The sequence below is a fragment of the Egretta garzetta genome, unplaced genomic scaffold (genome assembly GCF_000687185.1).
Source record: "Egretta garzetta isolate BGI_Z169 unplaced genomic scaffold, ASM68718v1 scaffold534, whole genome shotgun sequence".
Classification (NCBI taxonomy): Eukaryota; Metazoa; Chordata; class Aves; order Pelecaniformes; family Ardeidae; genus Egretta; species Egretta garzetta.
The window spans coordinates 378,647-402,484 of record NW_009259534.1 but is presented as its reverse complement, the minus strand read 5'-3'; the positions used below and the strand labels follow the sequence as shown (position 1 = coordinate 402,484).

The 23,838-nt window shown below is 41.5% G+C and overlaps 1 protein-coding gene across 4 annotated transcripts in view; it reads right to left on the bottom strand.

Moving 5' to 3' along the window:
• Positions 1-23,838, bottom strand: part of DLGAP1 (DLG associated protein 1) — a 143,892-nt gene that overhangs the window by 23,131 nt on the left and 96,923 nt on the right. For all 4 annotated transcript variants that reach the window (XM_009637631.2, XM_009637632.2, XM_009637634.2 and 1 more), the window contains 2 exons: positions 8,070-8,443; positions 4,789-4,880 (listed from right to left, as the gene is read on the bottom strand). In XM_009637631.2, coding sequence (XP_009635926.1) covers positions 4,789-4,880; positions 8,070-8,443 — 466 coding nt within the window. The remainder of the gene's footprint in view (positions 1-4,788; positions 4,881-8,069; positions 8,444-23,838) is intronic.

Here is a 23,838-nt window from a genome sequence, read left to right as displayed (position 1 = left end):
CCCCAACCATGCGTGGGGTGGCGGGAGGTGTGGAGACTGGGTCCCACCAGGGTGGGACTGGGCAGGGGCAGAGCACCCTCAGCACCCTGTTCTCTCCAGATGGGGTCTCTTTCAGGCCAGACACCCCTCAGCCAAGGGACACATGGTCAGCCATGCGCTTGGGCTGCCATCACAATGGCAACTACAAGATCAACCGAACCAAAGAGGACATCCGGGGACTCTTTGGTTGGTGACCCAAAACCGCAGAGGATGGCATGGAGCCAACGGAGGTCAACCCTCTGGAAGATCAGGAGGAGCCCATGGAGGTCAATCCAATTCTATTAGACCTAGCTGGACACTGCAATGCTGATCCCAGGCTATGCTGGAAGCTTGGGTGCTGCTTGGGCTCTTCTACCCCATCCTGCACTGTCCTGCTGCCCCCAGATATTCACAGGTTATCTACCCTGCCGTCTCGGGTGTGCGAGCAGCACAGCAGCGTGGGGAGGGGGTCATGGTACAGAGACCACCCTTGGCGAATACATGCCCTGTGCTGGGCACGCCTCTCACCAGCAGAGTTTGCAGAAGACGGTGGATCAAAGCGTTCCTGGGATCTCTCATCCTCAGATAAGCCTGTTCTAACCTTTGCCCTGTGACACTTTGTGGGCAGTGCTGGGGGAATAGCTGGAAGAAGAGGGAGCAACACTTTGTTGAGGCCTAGTACACAAGACCAGGTCAGGGCCCTTGGCTTTAAACAGGGAACATTATTAAGCCTCGCTTCTGGAACTGCCTCTCTTCTTCTGAATACCAGCTCAGTCACTTGCAGCCAGGTTAGAATCATAGAATTATAAAATGGTTTGGGTTGGAAGGGACCTTTAAAGGTCATCTAGTCCCCTGCAACGAGCAGGGACATCTTCAGCTACATCAGGTTGCTCAGAGCCCCGTCCAACCTGACCTTAAATGTTTCCAGGGATGGGGCCTCCTCCACCTTCAGAATTTCTCAGTGGAATGGCTTCCACTGTGGAGAACACAGACAGACAGAAAATGCTGCAGACAAAAGCCTAGGAAATACCAGTCCCAATCAGCTTAGTCAAAATGCAGGTTTGAAGGTCCTGTCCTAAAGACTGGAGAGTTTTGAGTTAGAGTGTAGGACTGGCCTGCTTTGCAGGGAAGACCCTAAAATCTGAGTATATTTTGTCAGGACAGTACATGACCAAACCCAAAAACCTAAATGAAAAAAAGAGAAAAATGTGGCTTTATGTAGTAACAAAGCCAAAGATGTGGGTTTTTTTTCCTTAAAGAAACAGAAGAGTATTTTTGGTTGTGTGTGTGGGTTTTTATTTTTTTTTTTAATGTTATCCCCGCACCATGTCAAATCATTTTACTTTATACCACATCAAGAGGGATGATGTGATAAATCGCACTTTATACCACACAAAGAGGCAGGGACACCTTCCCTGGCCTCACAGAAGCCAGAGAAAATGGAGAACCATATGTCTATGGTCTTAGTCTCCCATGGCAGTGTTCTTGCTTCAGAAACTACCATTATTTCAGCATTCATAAATTCTTATAATGGAAAACCAATTACAATAACCAGCTGATGGTATGACTAGGAGCAATGAGCAAGACAATTTTTCTGGTGGGGATGTAATGGGATGAGATCTTGGGGCAGACAAGGTAAAATGCAAGAGAGACTAAAAGTGATTACAGAGCTATGGGACAGAGAGTCCCTTATTCAATAAGAATGTGTGCTAACTGGCCTGGCACAATATACGACTTCTTCTTTTCTGGTTCAGTAGAACTGGTTGACATCCAACAACTCAATTATCTTCTGTAAGTGAGGAATGGAAGGTGGTCCCTTGAGGTCAAGAAGAAGTCGCAGGTAGAGAGAAAGGACAAACAAGTGGACAGAAATGGAAGACCCCTGAGATTGCACTGATCAGTTTCAATAGATACACATTTCAAAATTGCCCTGGAAAGGGTGGATCATGTGAGGAAAGGGGAAGAGCATTTTGGTTGGGGTTTTGCTAGCATCATGGGGGAGATCAGGTGAGAGATAAAAGCATAACAGCAGGAAGATCATGAGGTTACTGTTGAAAGAAATGCATACCATTTTTTCTCCACGAGAAGAACTGGACAGAGGTACTCTATATAAATGCTAGAAATCATAGAGCTGCACTTAGGGAATGGGTACAAAAAAGATTATTGAGAGCAGGCAGCATAAAAAACTAAAGATAAGACAAATAGCAGTGATGGATCCAGCTGTAATATGGTCAGGTAGTGGTAGGCACATTTATCCTTTGAGCAGTACAAGAGGAGGAGGACTTGGAGGAGGACTCAGAGTCATTTGTCTTGGCGGGAAGCCCAGGTTACAGAGAGTGAAGGGCTAATGAAAGGTCTGAGTTGAGATGGAAGATGGAAGAGATAGAGCTGTTTTCTGAAGATGCTCTGGTTTTGAGCTACTTAGATCAAGAAACAGAGGCAAAATCTTTTGCTTACTTGCTCCAAGCACAGAAGCAGGAATCATTAAAAGGACGTGAGGAGGTAAGACTTCTTAGTTAGAATGACAGAATGACAGCCATATGAGGTGAGGGAAAGGGGGAGGAAAGAGCAGGAAGCAAAGAAGAGGAGTGAAACAAATTTTGTGTGTAGGCTTTTGGTGCATTAAGCAAAGAGCTTTCTTGTTTTATAACAGCACACTTAATAGCTTAGACGGTGTCCTGGTTTCGGACAACAAGACGGGCGCGGAAACATGTTCAATTTACAGTATTTATCCTCTGCTGTGTCATTCTTCTCTTCTTATTTTATATTTATTTAATATTTCTGAAGCCTGGAAGATTTTTAAAAACAGTCATTTGTCAAAGATTCAACTCAAAAGGGCTTTTCTGAGGGTCTGCAGATGTTACGGTGCAGGGGCAGGGAAGAATGCACTGTATTTACAATTCTATCCCTGTAACAGATAATCAATACATTGTGCTCCACTGTGTTGAAATAAAAGGAATATGAGTGCCAAACTGTGATGATAAGCCCTTTGTGTCTTGAGCGCACTCATTTTCTAAGGATTAGGGGCTGTCCTTTATCAGCCAGTTCACTTCTGAAAGTCCATGATCGATTGCTGCTCGCCTGGCTCCTCCAAACAGCAGCAACCACAACTTTATCAGCAAGGAAACCCCCAAACACAGCTGTCAGTAGGTAATGCAGAAATATTGCTTTCTCGGGGCAGAACCTCACAGGCAAATCTTACTTTTTTCTCTGGAGCAATAAAAACTGCAATAGAAAGAGGACTTTGGAAGTAAGGTATTTGCAAACAGCCATTTCTTTCTTTCTCTGTTTTTCTGGGTTTTTTTGGCTGTTTTCTTTTTTTTTTTTGAGGGGAGGGGGAAGGTTGGGCTTTCAGTGTATTTATTTCCTTTGTGCTCAGGTAGAAGGGGAATGGTCCTTCAGCATCTATTAGAACGTGCTCACTTACCTAGGGCTGGAAGAGTTGTGGGTAGATGTGGCTAAGGTCTAACACATAAAGAAATGTTTGCCAGCAAGAGATGTTTTAGCAGGTTAATGAGGAACTTGGTAACAGCCTAGCAGGGTCATTGCAAAATCGCATTTCTTTTTGCTGAAATCACTTCAGCCTTTTAAAACCACAGGAAAATACTCCGCTACTTTATGGGGAGGTTTTGTTGAATTGAAAATGGTGTAGATAACATGGTATTTTTGAGCTTTTTTAGCAGACATAGGAAAATTACAGTGTGAAAATGGACATCTCTACTCCTTACTGCAGTCAGCGGGCCAGGGGAGGGCAGAGTGCCCTAATTTTGCCAACTCAGATTTGCTGCACCCAGGTTTTCTCTGGAGAGATTTTAAGGGCAACCCTTCCCTCACCAACAAGTGATACTGGCCCAAGGCTTCTCCTACGCTACGGTACAGCGAGTTGTCAACAAAATGAGGATCCAAGAGTTACGCTGTGTCCAAACAGCTTGCGAAAAATGAACAGAGACTTGGGTAGGTGCTCGCAGCGGCAGCAGCAATGGGCAGGCCTGCATGCTCAGAGGTGAGGGAGAATCCGACTTCTCTTCAGGCACTGAGCCCAGCTTTGGGCAGGAATTAGGGTTTGCAGATGCGGTCAAGCGCTCACAGACTTTGTGTCTGGAAAGCGCCATGCACAGTTACGCTGCCCTGCAACGTAACTGCAATTTGTCATCCAAAAGAAACATAACCCTTGAAGACATCAACTATTCTAGATTTTTTTTTCCATTTTTATTGGAGCATATTTGTTCGCTAATTCAAGTTACGCTGCAGATTGGAGGGGGAAACGAGTTTTACAGGCTTGCTTTTTAATCTCAACAATTTTTGCAGGGGAGCAGTTGTAATGCAGAGATGTCTGGGTGAGATATCTGAGCAAAAGCAATCAGTTTGGCTCTGCCACTGCACTTCTGCATGTGGCTGAAATTATTCTGCTGAGAAACACGGTGAACTTCCCCAACAACTCTACGCTGCTGCAGCCATCCTGAGACTAACCCTCCAGCTGCACCACCTTCCACTGATTACGTAGATTTTCTGGGGAAAAAGAGCTTATGAAAAGTATATTGACCTTCAAAATATGTGGCACTTCTCTTCCAGTTCTCCCACTGATCCTGAAAATTCCCCTCTGAGAAATAAGAGCTCCAGCGTTTACAAGACTCGTCTTTTCAGCTGGGTGATCTAACAGTTCGTCCAGGAAGCAGGTTTATACGGTCATGCATGCAGGAACTAGGGCTCTTAAAAATTAGTTGTGGCATAATTATTTACTCTAGCAAAACAGTATTAACTTTTACTCACCACTTCTCCTCCTCTACTTGAACTCCTATGGACTGGAACTTACTGGTTGCTTTATTTTCACCTGGTTTGGTGGATTCTTCAGCACCATCAACCTTGAAAAAAATTAACCAGCTAATTAGAATGCATTTTAGCAGAGAGATCACCTGGCTACTTAGAATTTCTATGCACGATAACTACTAAGTGTCTGCACATCTAGCTTTTACCAGAAGTACCTTCATCGAGTCGGTTTATCTGTGGTGTGCCCATTTCTGACATTATTAGCGAATATTCATCATTTTTCTTAATCTATAAAGCATTTCTGGTAAGATAACATTTGGCCTGCAAAATGCAGATGGAGTTTATCCGGTATTTTATGGAGGCTGGATGTTCTGAGCAGCTGGAACGCCACTTGCTGCGCTCTGCCATTTGTTTCATTCTACCTGTTAATCTGTATGTGCGTGCGTATGTGAACTCATGTCAAAATTATGTGTTTATTTTGTTTAAATGTTAGTGCCCTGAATCAGAGCACTGTGCAGATAACATTTAGAGAAAGCAGATGCAGCTCTTGGAATGCATTTTCTTTACTGCTTCGTCATGCAAACAGGTGGTCCCCAGGAATACCGGCAGGAACTTTATACCACCTCTCCATCGCTGTGAGGAGATTTATACCAATGGCATAAAGTTAAAGTTCAACCACAGATGTGTCTTTGAGCAAAATCACAAGCTTTGGGGTCCAAGCAGTGTAGCTGTTAATTCCCAATGTTATATATATGACATTGTTAGTCATACAAGAAAAAAAAATTCCGGCCCACAGAATTTTTGGACCACAGCAGTGTTACTAAGTGACTTGTGGATCCACTCTGACCCCGGGTGCGCAAAATCTCCAGCTGTAGTTAGCATCTGTTCCACCAGTAAATAAGCTTGTTGAGAGCCAATTTAACAGCCTTTGCAGAAAAGTGCTGAAGGAGGGATGAGAGGTACAGAGTGAAGTAGCGTACTTACCTGATACTGGGGCTTTTGGGGAGATAACTACACCTTAAATTCCATAACTGACAGAAGCAACCTTTTGATGGAACTGTTTTTCTTTGCATTGCTTTGCTTTACTTGTTTGCTAAGCAGATTTACAGGAAAGGCCTGTGGTGTCCTAAGGGTGACTGAGGGCTGCGGAGGACACGCACGGAGGTTCATCACAAGTGCATGTTAGGTTTATTTGCTAGAGGAGGAAGCAAATCAAGAATATGCCATTGGCTAAAGCAGCTTGCCCTGCTTTACAGAGATGGGCCAGACTAAATAAGGTATATACCTGGTCTGAGTTCAGTCTAAGCATAAACTAGGCTCCCTTTACAGTCAGTGGAGAGAAACCGACTTCATACTGCCAGTCAGGGCTAACAGCCTACCTACCTATTTTAGGGCAGTTGTCTCTAAGAGAAGTCATTTCTGGCAGCAACAGCAACCTTACGGTATTTCCACTCCCACACTACCCCTTCAGCTGTACCGGCACGACTGTTTGTGCAATGATGCTGCAAAATGGGCCAGACAGCAGACTGGCAAGGTAGTTTTCTTTTATTTGTGAAACCTGATTGACTCTAAAAATCTCACTGGGCACAACTGGGAGGGTAGATAGTGCACGGGCAGGAATCCTGTAAGGCTGTATCACTGCTGAAGGTTTTGCTTCGTGTAATCCCTTATTTAAGCACCTCCGTTGGTTTATACACAAAACCTAGCCTGGCAGCTCCCAATGTACCATCCCCAGGCAGCTTCCGCATATGATTATGCTGCTCATCTGTAAATCTCAGCGTTTTAGAGGGAGATTTTCAAAGGCTTGAATAGCATTTGAGGCTCTGGTTTCCTGAGAGCTCAGGAAACTGAGGCCCCTATACCTCTCAAAAGCAGCATTTGTTACTTTCAGTAACACCACCTTAAGGGAGATGGTGTCTCAAGAGCCACGATTCACATCACCATTGTTCATTTTGGCTTCTGAAAATGTGGAAATTATTTCTTCCTACCCAGTACTTTGCAGGGTGCTTGCCTGCTACAAGAGTCTTTGCTGCTTTGCTCAGTGAAATGAGGGATTACGACAATAAAACGGCACCTTAGGCTTGGCTGGCCATGGGAATAAGTCATAGAAGAGGTTTCCTCTATCCCTGTCCCACCTGGATCTTACTTCTGTCTTTAACACTGCACATCAGCCCTTCTTTCAGAATACACCCAAACCAAACAGCTGCGAAGCAGAAAAAGTCTACAACAAAGGCAGCAAACTGAACCCACAGGCAACAGTAATTATTGCCCTTCCAAGAAGAAGTAAGAGAAAAGTCACCGCTGCTCCAGGAGCTGCCCCTGGGATGGCATACTTCTGCACAGCGCCTCTCATCTCATCAGGCTGGTGCAGAGATTCATGGCAAATTCTTAGGCTTTGCTAATCAGATAAGCCTGCCCAGGCACACAGTGCTGTGCTTACAACCTCCATCTGCCAGGAGGAAAAAAAATCATGTCTTCTTGGGAAGGCTGATAAGCTGTGGATTGCTTATTCTATTTGCTTGGGATTCACCTCCCATCAAAACCTGTGTTGATTCTTAGTTGATTGGAAGTTCAAGTACTCTGTTGCAAATGCTAATCCTGCAAGCAGATAGTTGGAGTCCCATGCACATTCTTTTTGGGGGGTATAGGAAAGATTCATTAAGAAAGCAGATTAAATTGGTCTAGCTTGCTTGCTCTTCTCCTTTCTGTAAATAGGAGTGAACTTTGGCAGGGCTAGTTTTCTTTTTTCATTCCACTAGAGGTAACAAAATGTAATTTTCTTTAACAAGGGCAAATCAGAAGGAACTTACCCTCTGCTCTTGAGGCTGAGATAGGAACAATGCCGCCTCATTCAAGCGGCTACCAGTCATTATGAAATGCATGAATAAGCAGTGACAATTAATTCAGTGAGGCTGGACGAAAACATTTTTTGGGTGATAGTGTAATGTAAATCATTGTTTTACACATTCCCTTTCAATGATTTAATTCATGCCTTTCTGACCCCCGCTGTGTTATGATTCATAGATTAGTGCTCATGTGTGTAATTTAACAGAGCTGAATAACAAGCAGCAAGGAGACTTAAACAAATCCTCGCATCTGATGTTTTTATGATAAATTAGTAAAACATCATTAGTACCATGCGGAATGATCACGCCGCTGCAATTTCTACATAGGTACCTGTCAGGAAAAGAAGAAAAATACACGAAACGTTGCATAATGAGCAGTAAAATGAATATAGAGATCCAAACCAGCAGCAAGCGTAGAATCCACATCCCGTACCATACCTGTATTCCAATAGATAAGCATCTGTTTTTCTTGAAGTGGTCCTTCTTTCTGTCTTCTACTGCAACGGTGGCAATGGTTGTGGTGGTGGTGACGGTGGCAGTATTGTTCCCCACGTGTTGACTGGCAGGGCCATGGATCTGCGCATTGGCAGCTTCGATAGCAGCTGTTAGTGCCTTCATACTGTCCAAGCTCTCCGTGGAGTTGCTAAGTCCAGACTGACTGATGATGTCTCCCCTCTGTCCATGCCCATCCATATATGCATCCTGGGCAGACTCTGTGCTGCTCTGAGCGGTGATGGAAATAAACGGTTTGGTGGTAGTTCTTGGTGGGACTGGAGGCGGTGTCTTCTTGTAGGTGGTAATGCAGGATGACACTGGAAAAAACATGTGAGAGTTCTTGATTTATTGATGCTGCAGGGAAAATGGATGCAAATATGTTCTCAAAGTATCAGTGAGCATGGACAGAGCAGACATAAGGAGGACACTGCTAGCTGAAGAGTCCCCACGAGCTCCAGTGTAAGTGCCATGGAAATACCTTGCTTACCAGCGTCCTCTGTTCCTACTGATGTGAGTGGCAGAATTGCCAGCAGAGGGAAAGAAAGAAATTATCTATTTGCCGAGTTCCTCCTCAGTCTTTTTAGGATTGTTTTCTCCTGTATATTTTCTGCCTACTGTTCTAAGTCCCGTGGGAACAAGTCCTTCCGCCAAAATGTTTGTTCTGCTCAGGGGTTCCGAACAAGATTCACAAGGAAGATGAGTCTCCAACCGCTTATCCTAGCTAAACTGTACTTCATGCAGTTTTATCACAATAGTTTTCTGTCTCTCTACCCTGTCCTACTGTATTTACCAAGCTTATGCAGAATTTTAAACAAAATTTTTCCCATCAGAGGGAGATCCCCAAACCATCCCAGGTCAAAGTTTGTTAACACTCACCATACTTGGACTCATGCATTTCTTACTATAAAACGTCTCACTTCTTGCACAGACTTCTCAAAAACTTTGAAATGCTTTGTAAGCTGCTGACGACATATTTAAAACAACATCCTGCCACACCTAAATATCTCATCATAAATATAACATATCAGTTCTAGAAAAAAAGATGCTTAATTTTACACACAGGAAGTTAGCGTAATGAAGTCAATGGCTACAAGCCTGTCGGTCAGTGGGACTCCTTAAAGGAAAGTGTAAGTATAAACGTTTGCAGTAACAGATGCTTTCATAAAAGTTTCTGAGGACTCCTCTTTTCATATTTTGAAGGTCATGGTCTCTTTGTAAGTGCTCCTGTATGGATTTAGAATATTAGCTTGAGGTTCCCAGGTTAATAACTATTGGCTTGTGTTTACAGAATTATGTGCAGAAAGCACTACATGGAGATAAAAACATCTTCCTTTAAGGGATAGCTGGCAGCTCTGCATTGCTGAAGTCCTGGAATGCTTTCAAATGAGGAAAGAAAGTCCATTAAGAACAAAAAACAATCACGATATGCTCTATTTTTTAAGAAAATAAATGCAGGCATGAACCTGCGCAAAGTTCAGACACAAACATGTTAACATAAATTCTTATTAACAGTAATCACATGGCAAGGAATGATTCATCAGATCATTTTAATTGGCAGACGTCTATGCCACCCACATAAAAGGTAACTCTACTACAGCTGTTCTCCTCTCTGTTTGCACTCTATGTGCTTGTTGAGCCAGAAGCCATTACGGTATTAATTTGACTAGCTCAGATCCATATGCCTCATATCTCCCATGGCTGTAGGAATAGTTATAGCATAAAAGGGGTTTCCAGGGCATGAAATCACACGGGATTTTTTTTTAAGGACTCTAGTGTAACTTTCTGATAACATGTCTGAACCCATGTTAAACACGTTGAATGCTGATGGAAAAAGAGTGTTTCACTAAGGTAGTGAGGGTTTTGAAACTATGATTCACTTTTGAAGAATCAAACAGAAACCACAGAATCTTTGAGAGAAGAGACGGCTAAAAACAAACTTGTCAAATTTTAACTCCAAGGAAGTGAATAGTTGATAGGGGCTAAAGGTGTTTTTTAAAGGGCTTATGACAAGACCAATACCTGGAACTAACAGAAAGGATGACAATTTTACAAAAGGGATTGTGAATTTTGTGCCGTTCTTCATTGGTTTTGATTCTGCCAAAAGCATTTGTTGCGACTGTACACATTCAGGTAAATCAGCTGCAGTTGCTACAGCACAAACATTTAGTCCAGGATTTATGCAGAATTGTGGAGGCTGCTGCTTGGGTGATGATATCCCAGAAATGACCCAGGTGTTCGTGGAGAATGTCCTCTGAGTGGTGGAAATGCAAACTGAAGCTCACCACTGAAGAATTCAAAGCACATACACACGCATATATCCAGGTAACACTTCGTGAAGCTGGTGCCAAACTCGTCTAATAGAGGTTTGTATGCAATTCTACTTTGCAATTCAGCAAAGTATAAACTGCCCCATTTAAAATATGCTTGGCAGGGTCATTGTGGAACTCCTGGGGAGATGCCAGCACTTTCAGGACATCCCAGCAAGGCACGTAAGTATCATTTTTCCTACAAAGCAGACAGGGAACTGATAATGAAACACACTTGAAAAGTGCTCTTAGGTAGGAGAGAGAGCTTCAGAAATAAAAAGCCAGCTTTGACAAGGCTGATCTCCACATCACTGGTCATCACCCCCTAGAAAGAGAGTCAATAGCAACTGGCTATCGACAGCTACCGGGGCACTCTGGACACAGCAGCACAAATACAGAAACGCCTGATTAAGATGTCTTTCATTCTGTTGGTAAACGTACTCAATGAGGAGTCTAATCCACGCTGCACTGAAGGATGTTTGCACTCAGCTAATTAAATCTGAAGTTATTCTTGAGAGGGGGAGAGAATTGACAAGTCATACGGTGAAATTGTAAAGAGAAACAGCAAACGTTCTTTTAGCAAGTCAAAACAAATCCTCAGTTTCCTGGAGTCATGCAGCACATACTGTACAGCTCCAGAGAAGCGGAGTGTGCAAGTCATAAAAGAACCCCAGGCACTTCATTACTGGAAATGATGTAAGCTCCCGCCGCTCCTCTGCAGAAACGACAACAAAACAACGCTCGGGCCGCCGCCGCCGTCGGAGGCAGCTGCGCTCTAAATGTCGTGGCTGGCTGAGGCCTCCAAACGGCTGAAGCACAGCAACAAAAGGGGTTTGGCGCATCAGTTTTTCTCCGGGCACTTTCAAGAGCCTGGCAACTTGTGACATGGCAACCTGAAGGATCTGCTGGCTTTTCAAGTGGCTACAGTATTTTAAATGCTAAGCTGCTTGAAGAACAAAATAAGCACTCCCCAAGAAAAACGGCAAGGCCCTGGCGTTCCCCTTGTGCAGCCAGGGGAGTCTGAGCATTCGGTTGGCGCGGGAGGAGCACATCATGTTGTCTTCTGTCCCCGTGGGCAAAGGGGAAGCTCATCCATCCAGCTCTCCCAGAGCGGAGATGGACTGCCCAGCAAGAGGACTCTGAGGGAGAAGACTACAGGATCATGGGATGCGTGAAAAAGATGGAGAAAGTCCTCACTTCACACACAGGGGACTTTCAAAGGGTTTTGCACATGAAAGTTAGTTTAATTCACATCAGGAAGTGAATTTAAAGGGCTGTATAAATTCCCTGATAAATATGTTCTTGGACATGGATCAAGGAGCGAAGTTCTGTACGGAAACTGATCTGACTGGAGGGTCAAGTCAAAGTAGTCTTGTTTTTCATTAAAATTGTTTAGACGTGGAGTTAATCAGGAATATCATTTTCTGAATAGCAAACGTGTATATGAACCCTTGGTTCGTCACAATACGGAGAAACTTTTCGTATTATTTTCCAGAGCACACATGCTGCTGGAGCAGGCATACATTCCTCTCCTAGGGCATATGCAAGGTTTAATCCAGAAACTAGTTAAGTCATGTGCAAGAATCCTCTGACTCCTAAAGCACTTTGAACCAGGCCCACCATTTCCAGCTGTATCAATCCACTAAGCAATGCTCTCCTTTTTGTTTTGATCTTTTATCCTCTTTCCGTGGCCTGCCTTCGGGTTACAGTTTAATCCCAAATACCTAGTGAAAAAGCACTTTCTCCAGATTAAAAAAAAAAAAAAAAAAAAAAAAAAAAGTCCTGGTGTTTTTCCTTTTAGCCAGTATTTCCAAACAACTAGCTCATGGGACAGGAATTTGGAACAGGGAGTGTCAACCACCCAGTTCAGAAGGAAGTCTAATGATAAAAAAAATAATCCCAGATTGCATAATAATAAAGACTTGAATTTGAATGTTTCATTGTAAGAGCACTTCAGTTGTTTAAACATGCTCACTAGGGAGATGAGCCCTCGGGAACAAACATCAGCACGCAAACACAGATTTTTAGCTCAGTGAATGGGTGCTCAGGAGAACCCCAAGGCAGATTAATATTTGTGAAGAGATCAAATTCATGCTGCAGTACTTTGAACAGTTCAAGTAATGAGATATATGCAAGCAATATCTTTCTAATTTGGCAGTCTCATATAAACTGGGTTAACAAATACAAGAATAAATGAAAGTGCAGATTTAAAGTTAATTAAAATAATAGTGTTCCTCTTGAGAAAAAGCACTAACTCCACGGTTTGAAGGGAGCAGCAAAGGATACAACTTGTGCACAACTATTAGGGTACAAGGCAGGAGTTCTTCCATCCGGCACGGATGGACCTCAGTCTCCTGATTTTCTGTCTGTGTAAATAGGTGTGTTAACAGCAGCGCCCTTGCATCTCATGCAACTGCAACTCAAACCAAGCAGGCCTGAGCCTTGCAGCTGCCGCCCCCCCGGCTCCCCACACAAAGGTGCAGTGCTTGATTTGGCTTGTTAAGACTCAAACGGAGCTGTTATTCTCTTTACGCCGCACTTAAAGCACTTCCTTGCTTTTGTTGAGGTTTCGGGGGGAACGCTTGGAAATGGGGTTTCAGATCTTGTATTGTTATTTTTACATGCAAAAAATTGGTATGAAAACAGAGCATGCATTTTCTTAATAAAAAACTATTTTCATATAGCAGATGGCTTCTGAGGATGCAGAGATTCAGTATTAAAAAAACTGAAATAAAGATTTTCATAAGAAGTTCTAAACTGCCCAAGGGAATAATACCAGAGTGAGTTATGGATGTCATTATCCCAGATGAGAACTACTGAAATCTCTGTACCATGCCACCTTCATGCTTCTGCCAGGGCCATGCTTTTTCCGTACCTCCACCACTGCAAAGCCAGATACCTTATCCAAGAAAAGCCTAAGTTACACTGGATTTGGAAACAGGCATAACTGATAACTAAAATCCTGCAGAAACCTATACAAAGTATCTAAACTATCTTTACTGCACACAATAGCACCACAGTGTTAAGACTTTGTACTCTGAGGTGTAAAAGACAGTGCTGGTGATCTTTTCATAAGTCTGGACATTTTTGTTCGCAAGCAGGGTGTCTCCAGCTTTGTAGCTGGGTACAGTAAAGGACCTCCTGAAACATAAGAGAGGGGTGAGGCTGAGTATGGCTCATCCTGCATCTCAGATGGATCGAGTGAGAAAATCTGCACATGCAAAATCAGTGCATGACAAGTGAATATTTCTCCAGCAGATTTTTTTTTTTAAATGTCTGCTGCTAGAAGCTGCTGATGCCAGTCAGAAGTTTAATTGCTATCCCAGGAAAGCTGAATTAGTGTACAGAGAACAGGTGAGACAGCCAAAGGAGCCTGCTAAATGCTAGGATATCACACAAATTATGGATGCACAGACAAGTTTCAGTGCATGTAGGCTTCCTGTGAGACCCACTTCACTCCTTGTATTATATAGCCATAACCGAACTTCTCTATACATAAAAATTACCTGTACGTTAACAGCATACAGCTTAAGCAATTCGACTTATTTGGCCTCAAAGCCAAGAAGTCTATAAACAACTGAAACTCTGGAAAAAAGATTTCACATAAACTGAAAATCATTGCCCAAAGTCGATCGTTGCTAGGATGGCTTGTAGTACTTCACTCCTGAAACCTGTGATCTTTACCGGTGTCAAGCAATTAGGACGTGGCCTTATCTTTTCTGAAGACAGAGATTAAAAAAAAGGTAAGAATGCAACCAGGTGCAAACCCTAGGTGTAATTTCAGTTCATGGATATGAACTGCCTTGCCTTTTCACCTGGAGTGAGGGGCTGGAGGGGACAGCAGTCGCATTTGCTTCTGCCATTGTCTCGCCAGCAGCTGTCTCCATGAGGTCAAACTGCACCGTACCCGTGGAGCTGGTGCTTTACAGATGGGTTCGATCCTGGCCATGGGCCCACGTGACGTGATGCAGTTGCGTACCCACTGACATCATAGGAATACCTGCTCAAACTGAAATTCAGTCTGGCTGAGAAGGAAGGCAGAAGCGAAACTATTTTGGCCTTGTCCCTAAACTCTGGCTACCAGCAAAGCATCTGGAAAAACACCACCAAGATCTGCAGGGATGATGATGCGAGTCTGTTCCAGACAGAGGCTCTCCAAGAGCTTTGAAGATTCAAAGTGCTTTAAAACAGTCACGGTAGAAAGCATCTGATACAGAACATCAACCTCAACATTCAATGAAGCATGTTGGAGAAGAGTGAAGAGAAAAAAGAAAAACAATACAGCAGCGTGGTCTTTTTTATTTAGCATATGAATTATTTACCATCTCTTTTCATCTGTACAGCATTTTTTTTCCTGAGCAAATCAAGGAAATGCTGTTCTATAGCTTAAACTAAGTCTAGCAAACCATTCAAATGCTTTCTGCACCTAAGTACTTAACCAAATTCTTCATGCTTCCCCCCTTTCAGAGCACTCATGGAAAATGAGAAACTTTAGATTTTTAGATTAAAAAAAGGATACTTAAACATATTTTATGTTTCAGAACTTAAATGTCATAAAATCACCATGGGAAGAAATTAATAAGCCTTCTGGATATCAATACGTTAATCTTATAAAAGGCATTTATGGAAAACAGAGGAAAACTTGTCAAATATGGTAGTATATCGCACTTAGACCAAGAATGTGTAACAGTAAATACATGTAATAATATACAGCTTGATGAAATCAGATCCTTTTCCCATATATTTTCCAGGAAGAAACTTCACTGGCACTTTGATATGTGTTATTGCAGCACTCTCAAATTCCAGAATTTGCATCTCTTCCCCTCTGGCAATACTGTTAATAAAACAAAACGGGCAATTTTTTTTAATGTGGAGTTGTACTAACCAAATACAGGCACATATACGTAAACAGCTATTTAAGTAAAAACACAGTGCAAGAATCAAAGCCTGGATTTTCAGAAACACAAGGGGTTGAACTTTTTGCAAGGATCCAGCCACCTTAGTAAGGAAGATGTACTTAAAAAGTTTCAAATCCAAGCACACTCTGAAAAACTAATCACTTTTTTTTTTTTGTTTTGACTATTAAGGAATGGTTGAATATAAAGACTTGAGCTGCAAGTGCACACTGCAAATTCTTGGGGCTAATCACTTGAAAACCTGTCTCTCATTTACATTTCTAAATTGGATCTGGATTCTTGAAAACCTGACCTGAACTGTAAATACACAACCTAATTTCCAGGGTGTACCCGTAGCTCTTTCAACATATAGTCATGCAGTGAGCATGCCAAAGCGGAGCCCTCACTTGCCACTCTGTTTGGGCATATTACCATAGGTGCTATGTCTCGAAATTATCATGTAAGTTTGTAACTACTGGTTCTGGATGTATTAATATCCTCTTGTATTTATGGGTTCCCCTCAGTTACAAATAGAGTATTTAATATCTGAGCAGCCAATGCATAGGAGAATTGAATCCTGTGAAATCTGGAGATACAGCAGGGCAGATGTGTGGTCAGAACCAAGCCCACATATTACTCATGAAGCCAGTACCGTGGGTCGTGCCTTCCTTCACAGCTCATTAAGAAGCACTGCATTTTGTCCTTCCTGAGCCTCTGCTGCCCATCTCTCATCCTCCCACAATGCCAATGGAGATGACTGATGATAAAGCAAGTTTAGCAGTCAGTCATTTTAGGATGAGCTTGTCACGAATTTGATGGAGAAATTGCAGGTTGAAATTGCACAGCTTTTGTCATGTAGGAGTTTGGACTAGAGAAGAATTAGGATTCTCCTCTTCTAGATCTGTGAACCCCAGATACTAACCTGTGAACCTGGAGGAGACTTAAGCAAGCCAATTATCTCTGAGTAATCTGATCATGCAGCATTTAAGCTAGCTAGATATTAACATAGATGGACATCACTGTTTTTAACATTACTGCAAGGATTTTCTTTTTAAGCTCTTCACTGCAACTAACTTTCAAAGGGCAATATTTAGCTGGGGTGCTGACACTTCAAAGTGTGATTCCTGTATAAGAAAGAAACGGCTGTAAAAGTTGTTCCCTCTCCCTCAGTCTGGAAACATACCTTCTTTGTTCACTGCTGATGCTAGCAAGAAAACAAGATTCTGCTGGTTTTTACTCCCAGTGGTTTTCTGAATACTTAATAAACTTAAGGTAGGGTAAGCAGAATTCTGTATCATTGCACACATTGGCATCAAGCTGGTCTCACAGAATTTGATTAGTGATGCATCTAAATTGGCTTAGAAATCAATTAGTTTAAATTGCTGCAAACCCACCCCTGATGTGGACATATTTGGAAGTGGATATGACTGATAAGGTCTTTTTTTTTAACTTAAATGAAAATGCTGTGGAAATAAGAGTGATTCATTCAAAGAGTTTATCCCAATTAACTGTATCAGTTCATTGATTTTAAACTGATTTCCTTTTATCCCATGGTGCGCAAACATGCTGTACGTTGTTATCAACTGCATCCAGTTGAATCCACTGAAAACTCTAAAGGTATAATTTGACCTGATGACAACTGGTGAAGTTTAAGAGCCCTCTTTAATTTTCTGAGTCAAAATCAATTCTCAGGGTTGCTGTGCCCGAGTGGTTTGGTTACTTTTATATCTGGGATTTTTTAAAAGATACAATAAACCACAGAACACAGTGAGCAGCATTGTTTCTAATGAACTTTTCAAAGCTGACCCACACTGGGGAAGTTCTGCGCTATGAGACAGGTATAACATAGACATATAGGACAGTTATTTTCCTCCAGTCATGAGGGGACTGGTATACACAGCAAGTACAGAAATGTAGGTACACCAGTTTTGCATGTTATTCAACCCCAGGGCTGTTCAGAATCTTAAGCAATCAAGAAAGTCATTGCTCTGACATAGACTATTCAAATGTGTTTAATATAACCTATACGAGATGGAGTTTGCTATTTTTGGTACAGTAGTCACCTACTTTATTAAGCAAAATACCTCATGGTGCTGACGAGTATAGGTTGTGATTCCTCACAGCAGGAAGCACTTTGTCACCTGATCCAAGCAAAGGACTCAAATCTCTTCAAACCCTTAGAAGAAAGTATGTGCTGAAGCTTTTTTGCTCAGTCCCCAATGGCATCAAGGCTTTACTGCTTTCACATCATCTCAAAAGTCTACCCTTCAATTTGTTTTGAGAATCTTATTTTGTGCTACTTGATATCTTAGATTATATTAAATAGTTTGGCTAGGAGTTAAAAGTTATTCAAATGACAGCAATGATGAAGGGCTTCTGTGTTTTAATCAGATAGATAGTTGGGAAGACACTGTACAAATGCCAAAGACCAGAAAATAAAAGCCAATACAAACAAAAAGGATGTGATTGATAAAAGCAACATGACCAGCTTTTTAGGTATTATTAATTGCCATGAAGCAGTACAAGAATTGATTTATATAATTTTGTTATCTGTTTTGATGTAGTTCACTGTAACTCTATCCCAGCTGAAACCAGGACAGTATGTATAACAACATCCTATGTTATTCTCACAGAGAACTACTAATAAACATAAATGTAGAAAACCAGCATTCAGGAAGGAAAGCATCATGTGGGTATTGAGCAAGAACATCTGTTCAGCCAGGGAAGAAATGACTTGTTTTTACGCAGCCTGTACTGCATTTTTCAGCACACTTATCTCTTTTGGGGTGTTCCAGTCCAAGCAGGAATTTTTTTTAAAACAAGCAAGTTATGCTTGCTTTTTTCCTAAAAAAAAGAAACCCAAACCAAAAACAAGACCCACTTGTAGCAGGAAGAAGGAAGGGAAGAGGGAAAATTATGACTAAATCCATACTCTGGGCTGAACAGTGACTTGTCACCTGAGAAAGAGAGATAATTACGACCCAACTCAAAAGTTCTGCCTCCCCTGTGGTCCTGGTCAGGTTATCAGATGACCTGCTAAGAGTCACCCATCGGGCCAGATCCTCTAGCACCGTGAGGGAAAATCCAATCCCTTTTCTCAAATGAGGAGAAAATGTAGGCAAAGGGTTTACACAAGAAATTATACTTCTCTTTGGCCTAATTTCAGGTAAAATAGCAAAACAGGCTCAAGCCCCAGGACATCAACATTTTTCAAAGCCTATAAAAATTTGAATTGTTTGGTGAACAAGGCGTATGAAGAATGTGTATGAAATATGCATTCTGTGTTGAAAGGAATCAAAATCTATACCAAAACCTGACTTCTATCTTGCCATTTTACAGTCAAATTAGCAAGTTAAGTTCTTGCTTAGCGACAGGTTTGAGGTCACTGTGAGTGACCTCATCCTTTTATATCTTCGCTTGTTTTTACGACAAGACTACTAGTTAATAATGCAACAAATCAGCTGAAAATACTGGCTCGGCATGAGAAATTCCTAATGATCAGCCTGAGTATCCTGAGCACAAAAAATGTTAGCATCTCATTTGCAGTCACCATAGGGTACAGATAAGAGCGTTTCAACAAATCAGAGTACAAAAATCACTTCTTGTTGGGATCCTGAATTAGGACAGGACAAGTTCCCAGAAGACATTTAGACAAAGAAACATGGTGGCTCTGGCACTCATGAAAGAGGATAGACCAGTCTTGTGTTACTTTTAAACAAGATTTGAGTGAAAGACATTCTCATTTCTTACCACGTATTACTCAGTTTATTGAAGAAATGCCTCTAAAACAGGCCTTGAAGAAATTCAGATTCACAATTTGTCTGAGATGTCAGACACAAACTCCTGTAACTTCCTTGGAGACATCAGCTGAACGTCTGATGATAGTCCAGCATCTATTTTTTGGTTTGTTTCTTTTTTATTTAAAAAAGCATCAGTCTAGTAAAGGTGAAAATTCTAAAACTTGCCAACATGATCCTGGAACCCTGAGGGCTGAATTCATCTGATATCATTCCAGTGGCAAAAACCAGAGGTTTATTTTATATAATTTCCACAAGGACAAAAAAGTGTTGCCACAGCGAAGAACCAATGTGTGCAAATTTCTCTCCCAAGTACGCACAGGATTTATCTTTCAATTACAATTTCTTTTAGCTTGAGATTTCGGAATTAGTGCTCATGGTCTCAGCCTGGGATAAATGCTCTTTTCCCCTAACCCCTAGAAAGCAAAGTAATATTAGTACTTCTTACATTTACATAACTGCAAAAAACGAATTAGGCATTTTGTACTGTCTTAGTTAAAAGGTAAAGCCAGGCATTTCGTGCTGGCTAAGTTAAAATGATGTAAACCCAGGCCATCTATTTAATACAGAAAAAGAGAAAGCAAACACACCCAAATGAATTTTGACACTGCAAAGTATTTAGACCTTTTGAATCTCTAGACTACAGAAATGCTTTCTGAAGATCACATGGCCAATACAAAATCTTCGCAAACACCAGCAAAGTGAGTCCTACAAATCAATGCAATTACATATGCACATAGCAAATCTTTCACACCTCTCAGTGCATGAGATGCAGGAAAGGAATTTTTAACCAAAGCTCCAATCTTTGAGCTCTGTCCCTACCTTTTTGTGCTCCAGGCTGAAGTTTCCTCTTCTTTAATCACCCCTCTAGTAAGACCCATCTACTGCACACAGCTATTCCTCCTACAAATGTGGTATTTCTTTTGGAATAAAAATCCGTCTCTGAGACTTCGCTGGCTCACTGTGAATCAGAAGGTAACCCAAGCCCCTGACTGAAGGTGCGCCCACAGGCATATGGGATGTGAAAGAAAGGGGAAGAATCAGGTCTGGATCCTCTTGCCCAAATTGGTGAGTTAAAAAAAAAAAAAGATAAACTAATAGAAATAGCAGTGAATGTTCTACGAAAACAAGGGTGCTCAGCAGAGCAACAGGCAACCTGCTTTGCTTGAAAACCTTTACGTGACCTCAATTTCTGTTTGTATGGATGTTTGAAGAAGGTCTGTCTTAATACCAGCACCTTTATCTGCCTAGTTAACATTGCTGAAACATGTGGTTATTCATTATTTGTTATTCTCATCAAATTGCAGACTCTGAGCAGTGTCACTGTCAAATGCCAATCACCCAGCACAAAAAGCAAATAATTAAAATAGACAGATGATGAATAATCCAGAGGCTGGGGTCTGCTTTTCATAAATTGTCTCTTAACAAATGATAAACAAATACATGAGGACTGTTCGCAAACAGCTTGGGAACTGGGAAAAATTATAAATTCAAGGTTAATATCAGTCGCAGTGAGTAAATCAGTCAGCTCTGGTTACCAACACTATTAGTATCATTAACCTTTTATCATAAGGGATCTAAGAGGACATGCAGAGTGCGTGTAGCTGTAGGTCACCGCAGCATCATCCACGGCGGCGCTGCACCCGGCTGAGAGAACGGTTTAAGGCTAGTTGGATGTTTTCCAGAAGAGCTATTACTCTGCAGTAATTATGCATTTTGGAAGTGGTTTAAACTGAATCACTACCCCCCCACACTTTTTATTTGGGATTAAGGGTATCCAGACAAAGAGTTACTCTGAATAACCACCGTACTTCTGGAGAATTTCCAGAGTTAGGGAGACTTTGCTGCAGAGAGGAGTGCGGCACATCGAGCCAGCAGTCTCCTCCTGCGACCTCTGTTTTCTTCAGAGACCATCAAAGTGCTGGCAGGTCTGATTCCCTTCAGCTTTTAAAGACTAAAAAGGGCAATATTCAAGGTACTTTGGCTGAATGACTTGGGTGAAGAAAACAGCAATGAAGTGTGTGCATGAACTCGCCTCTATCTAAAATTTCTCAGGGGACAGACTTCCCTTCCTGCAGAATGATTAGAAAAAGCATAAAAGATTAGTTTTTAATAATTTCAAAGGCATCTTATTATATCCACAGTGTCATCCTTTTGTGTATGAAATTGCTGCTTAATCCATGTACACCTGGAGTGAAATCTACTCATAAAATGAAAGGGAATGAACTTAACAGTTTTCCCAAATTTAGTGCTTAGGACTGCGGATGAGTCATATTTTCCTTGTTATCCCATTCAGTTGACTTTTCTATACATGTCTTGGATGTGCTAGGTATTAACAGCCAAGTAGGCCACCATGGCAGTTTTCTTTGAGATTGGGAACCTGCTGATTTGACCTGTTTATCAAGGGAAAAGTGTCATCTCAACAGGACAAGATTGTTTCATATTTTTCTTCCCTGTTTTCCTCTTGTGAGCAATTTCTTTTTAACCCCATAGAGCCGAGTAAAAAGTGACTGGTCTAGAGGATTTTCTTTTTCTTCTTTTCTAATATTTATATGTCCTTTAAGAAAAAAATACAGAAACATTTTTCTTTATATGAAAGTTTAAATTGTGAAGTTGGAAAAGCATACCCTTCGTGTTTTTAATATAGCTCTGTGTGGAACCTCTTTGTGTCTATTTTTAAGCACATGCAGTGGAATTTAAAATCTTAAAAGGGAAAATAAGTGTCTATATTTATGAACAGTCCTGTAATGATAAAGGGAAAAGTGAAAAGTCTGTCATGACAGAATTGAGAAGACGATAATTTCAAATCTTGCCATGCTCACGCAACCCAATGGACTCGAGCTCTGTTGAGCATGTTAAGAGTCCTTCAGGATGGAAGGCGCTACTCACTCTAATTTAAGTTGATATTACAGTCAAAGCGATTTCAGTTTTAAAAGTGTCCTAAGCTGCTCTGAAATGTTCCAGAGCTTTGTTTTCCTCACTTCCACTGGTACAAGTTAAAAGTAAGACCTCCTAGATCATTGTATTAGCCTCACTAAGGAGAACTGAGCCAACAGTACTTCCCCCTCCCCCCTAAATCAGATGTTGTAGAAAGAAAAAATGGGTTAAAAAGGCTACTTTTCACATTCTTCAGGCTGCTGCATGCCACTTGGTTGAGAACTAAGCTTCCCGTGAGCTTCCCGAGCCTGCCATGTGTGAAATCCATCCTACGTGACAATTTTAACATCAGTTGCATCATTAACACATGTTCCTGTCTGCGCAATGTTTTTTTTTGCACTTTGCCAGATGAGCCAGAGTCAAGACGAATTGTTACTGTGCACATGCAATTTTCTTGTTAAAAAAATATGGGCGTTATTATTCTTGGAAATGCATTCGGAAAATCTTACTCCACATTGTATAATATGCATTAGGGTGACAGGTAGGTGAGGCGCTGGAAGTGTATGTAGGGTAAGAAAGAGGAGTCCATGAGTACAACAAATACCTGTGTGCATATGCTTGTCTGAACACACAAATAAAGCCACTCATGCATACACATACAAAACTACGTTCATTTTGAGCTCTGCCTTTGAATTTTGCTTTCATTTTCATCTCATACGATGCAACAAATTTCAAGGCATGCTATTCTCCTGAGCTTTGATTTGTATCTTTGGTTTCCTACAGGATGCTCCTTTTGGGTGGCATTCACAACTTCCTTGGCTTGTGACTCTGGAAGGGATTATTTGGTCTATCTGTAGCTTCCATGCAATACACGTTAAGTCCTGAAGTATAGTAACACTAACCATTCTGACTCAAACCACAAAACACCCCAAAACTAAATGAAAACACATAGAACTTGCAGTAAAGAAGGCTGAAACCTCAACAGTGAAATGCTATGGGAAGAGAGCAGAAGAGCTTCAAGGGTTTGGCCAGTGTCATGGGCCACTCTAGATGAGGGTGAATCCTTTCCTACAGGTAAACTAGTTTATTTGACACCACAGACTGGAGTTAAAGAGGTTGGTGTCCCCAGCATTAACTGCTTTGAATCCAAAAACAATTTAGTTCCCTGCTAGTTCTTCACTTCATGGAACAGCATATGAAGAGATACTCAAGAAATTGTTGTTCTGGAAACAGTTTTCTTCAGCTTTAAGGTAAGTGTACATGCATGTGCATATATTTGTACAAAGGTGTTACTGGGACACGGAGGGAATTATAGTTAATAGCACCAGATGTCCTATGGCTTTGTGTCAAAGACAGAAAACCCGCAGCCTGGTTGCTCACAGAACCTGCTTGCTATGGGCTAAAAAAAAAAAAATTCTGCTTATGAGCAAAATAATACACATTATTTCACTGCTCATTTGAGCACCAGCCCTATAATTACTGCATCCTCAACTATCTTCCACATTCTCCTTGAGCTGTGAATTACAAGCTTTCAGCATATTGGATACTAGTACTGTGGCATGATTAGATTACCATTTCCACAGGTTGCCAAAGCAGAAGAATAGCTCATCTAAGTATGAATAGATTCATTTACTTGAACAAAAATTTTCTTTACCTTTCAGACTAATCATCTGTGTCTAACACAGGGTAAAAAGAACAGAAATTCTTTGCAGGTTACTTTCTCTTAGAAAGTAAAATTAACCCCTTAGTTTTTATATCCCAGCATTTGAAGGTACGCAGATTTGGGGGTTTTGTCTGACTGCTCAGAAGAGGGCTGTTGTTTTCAGAATGCAGATAC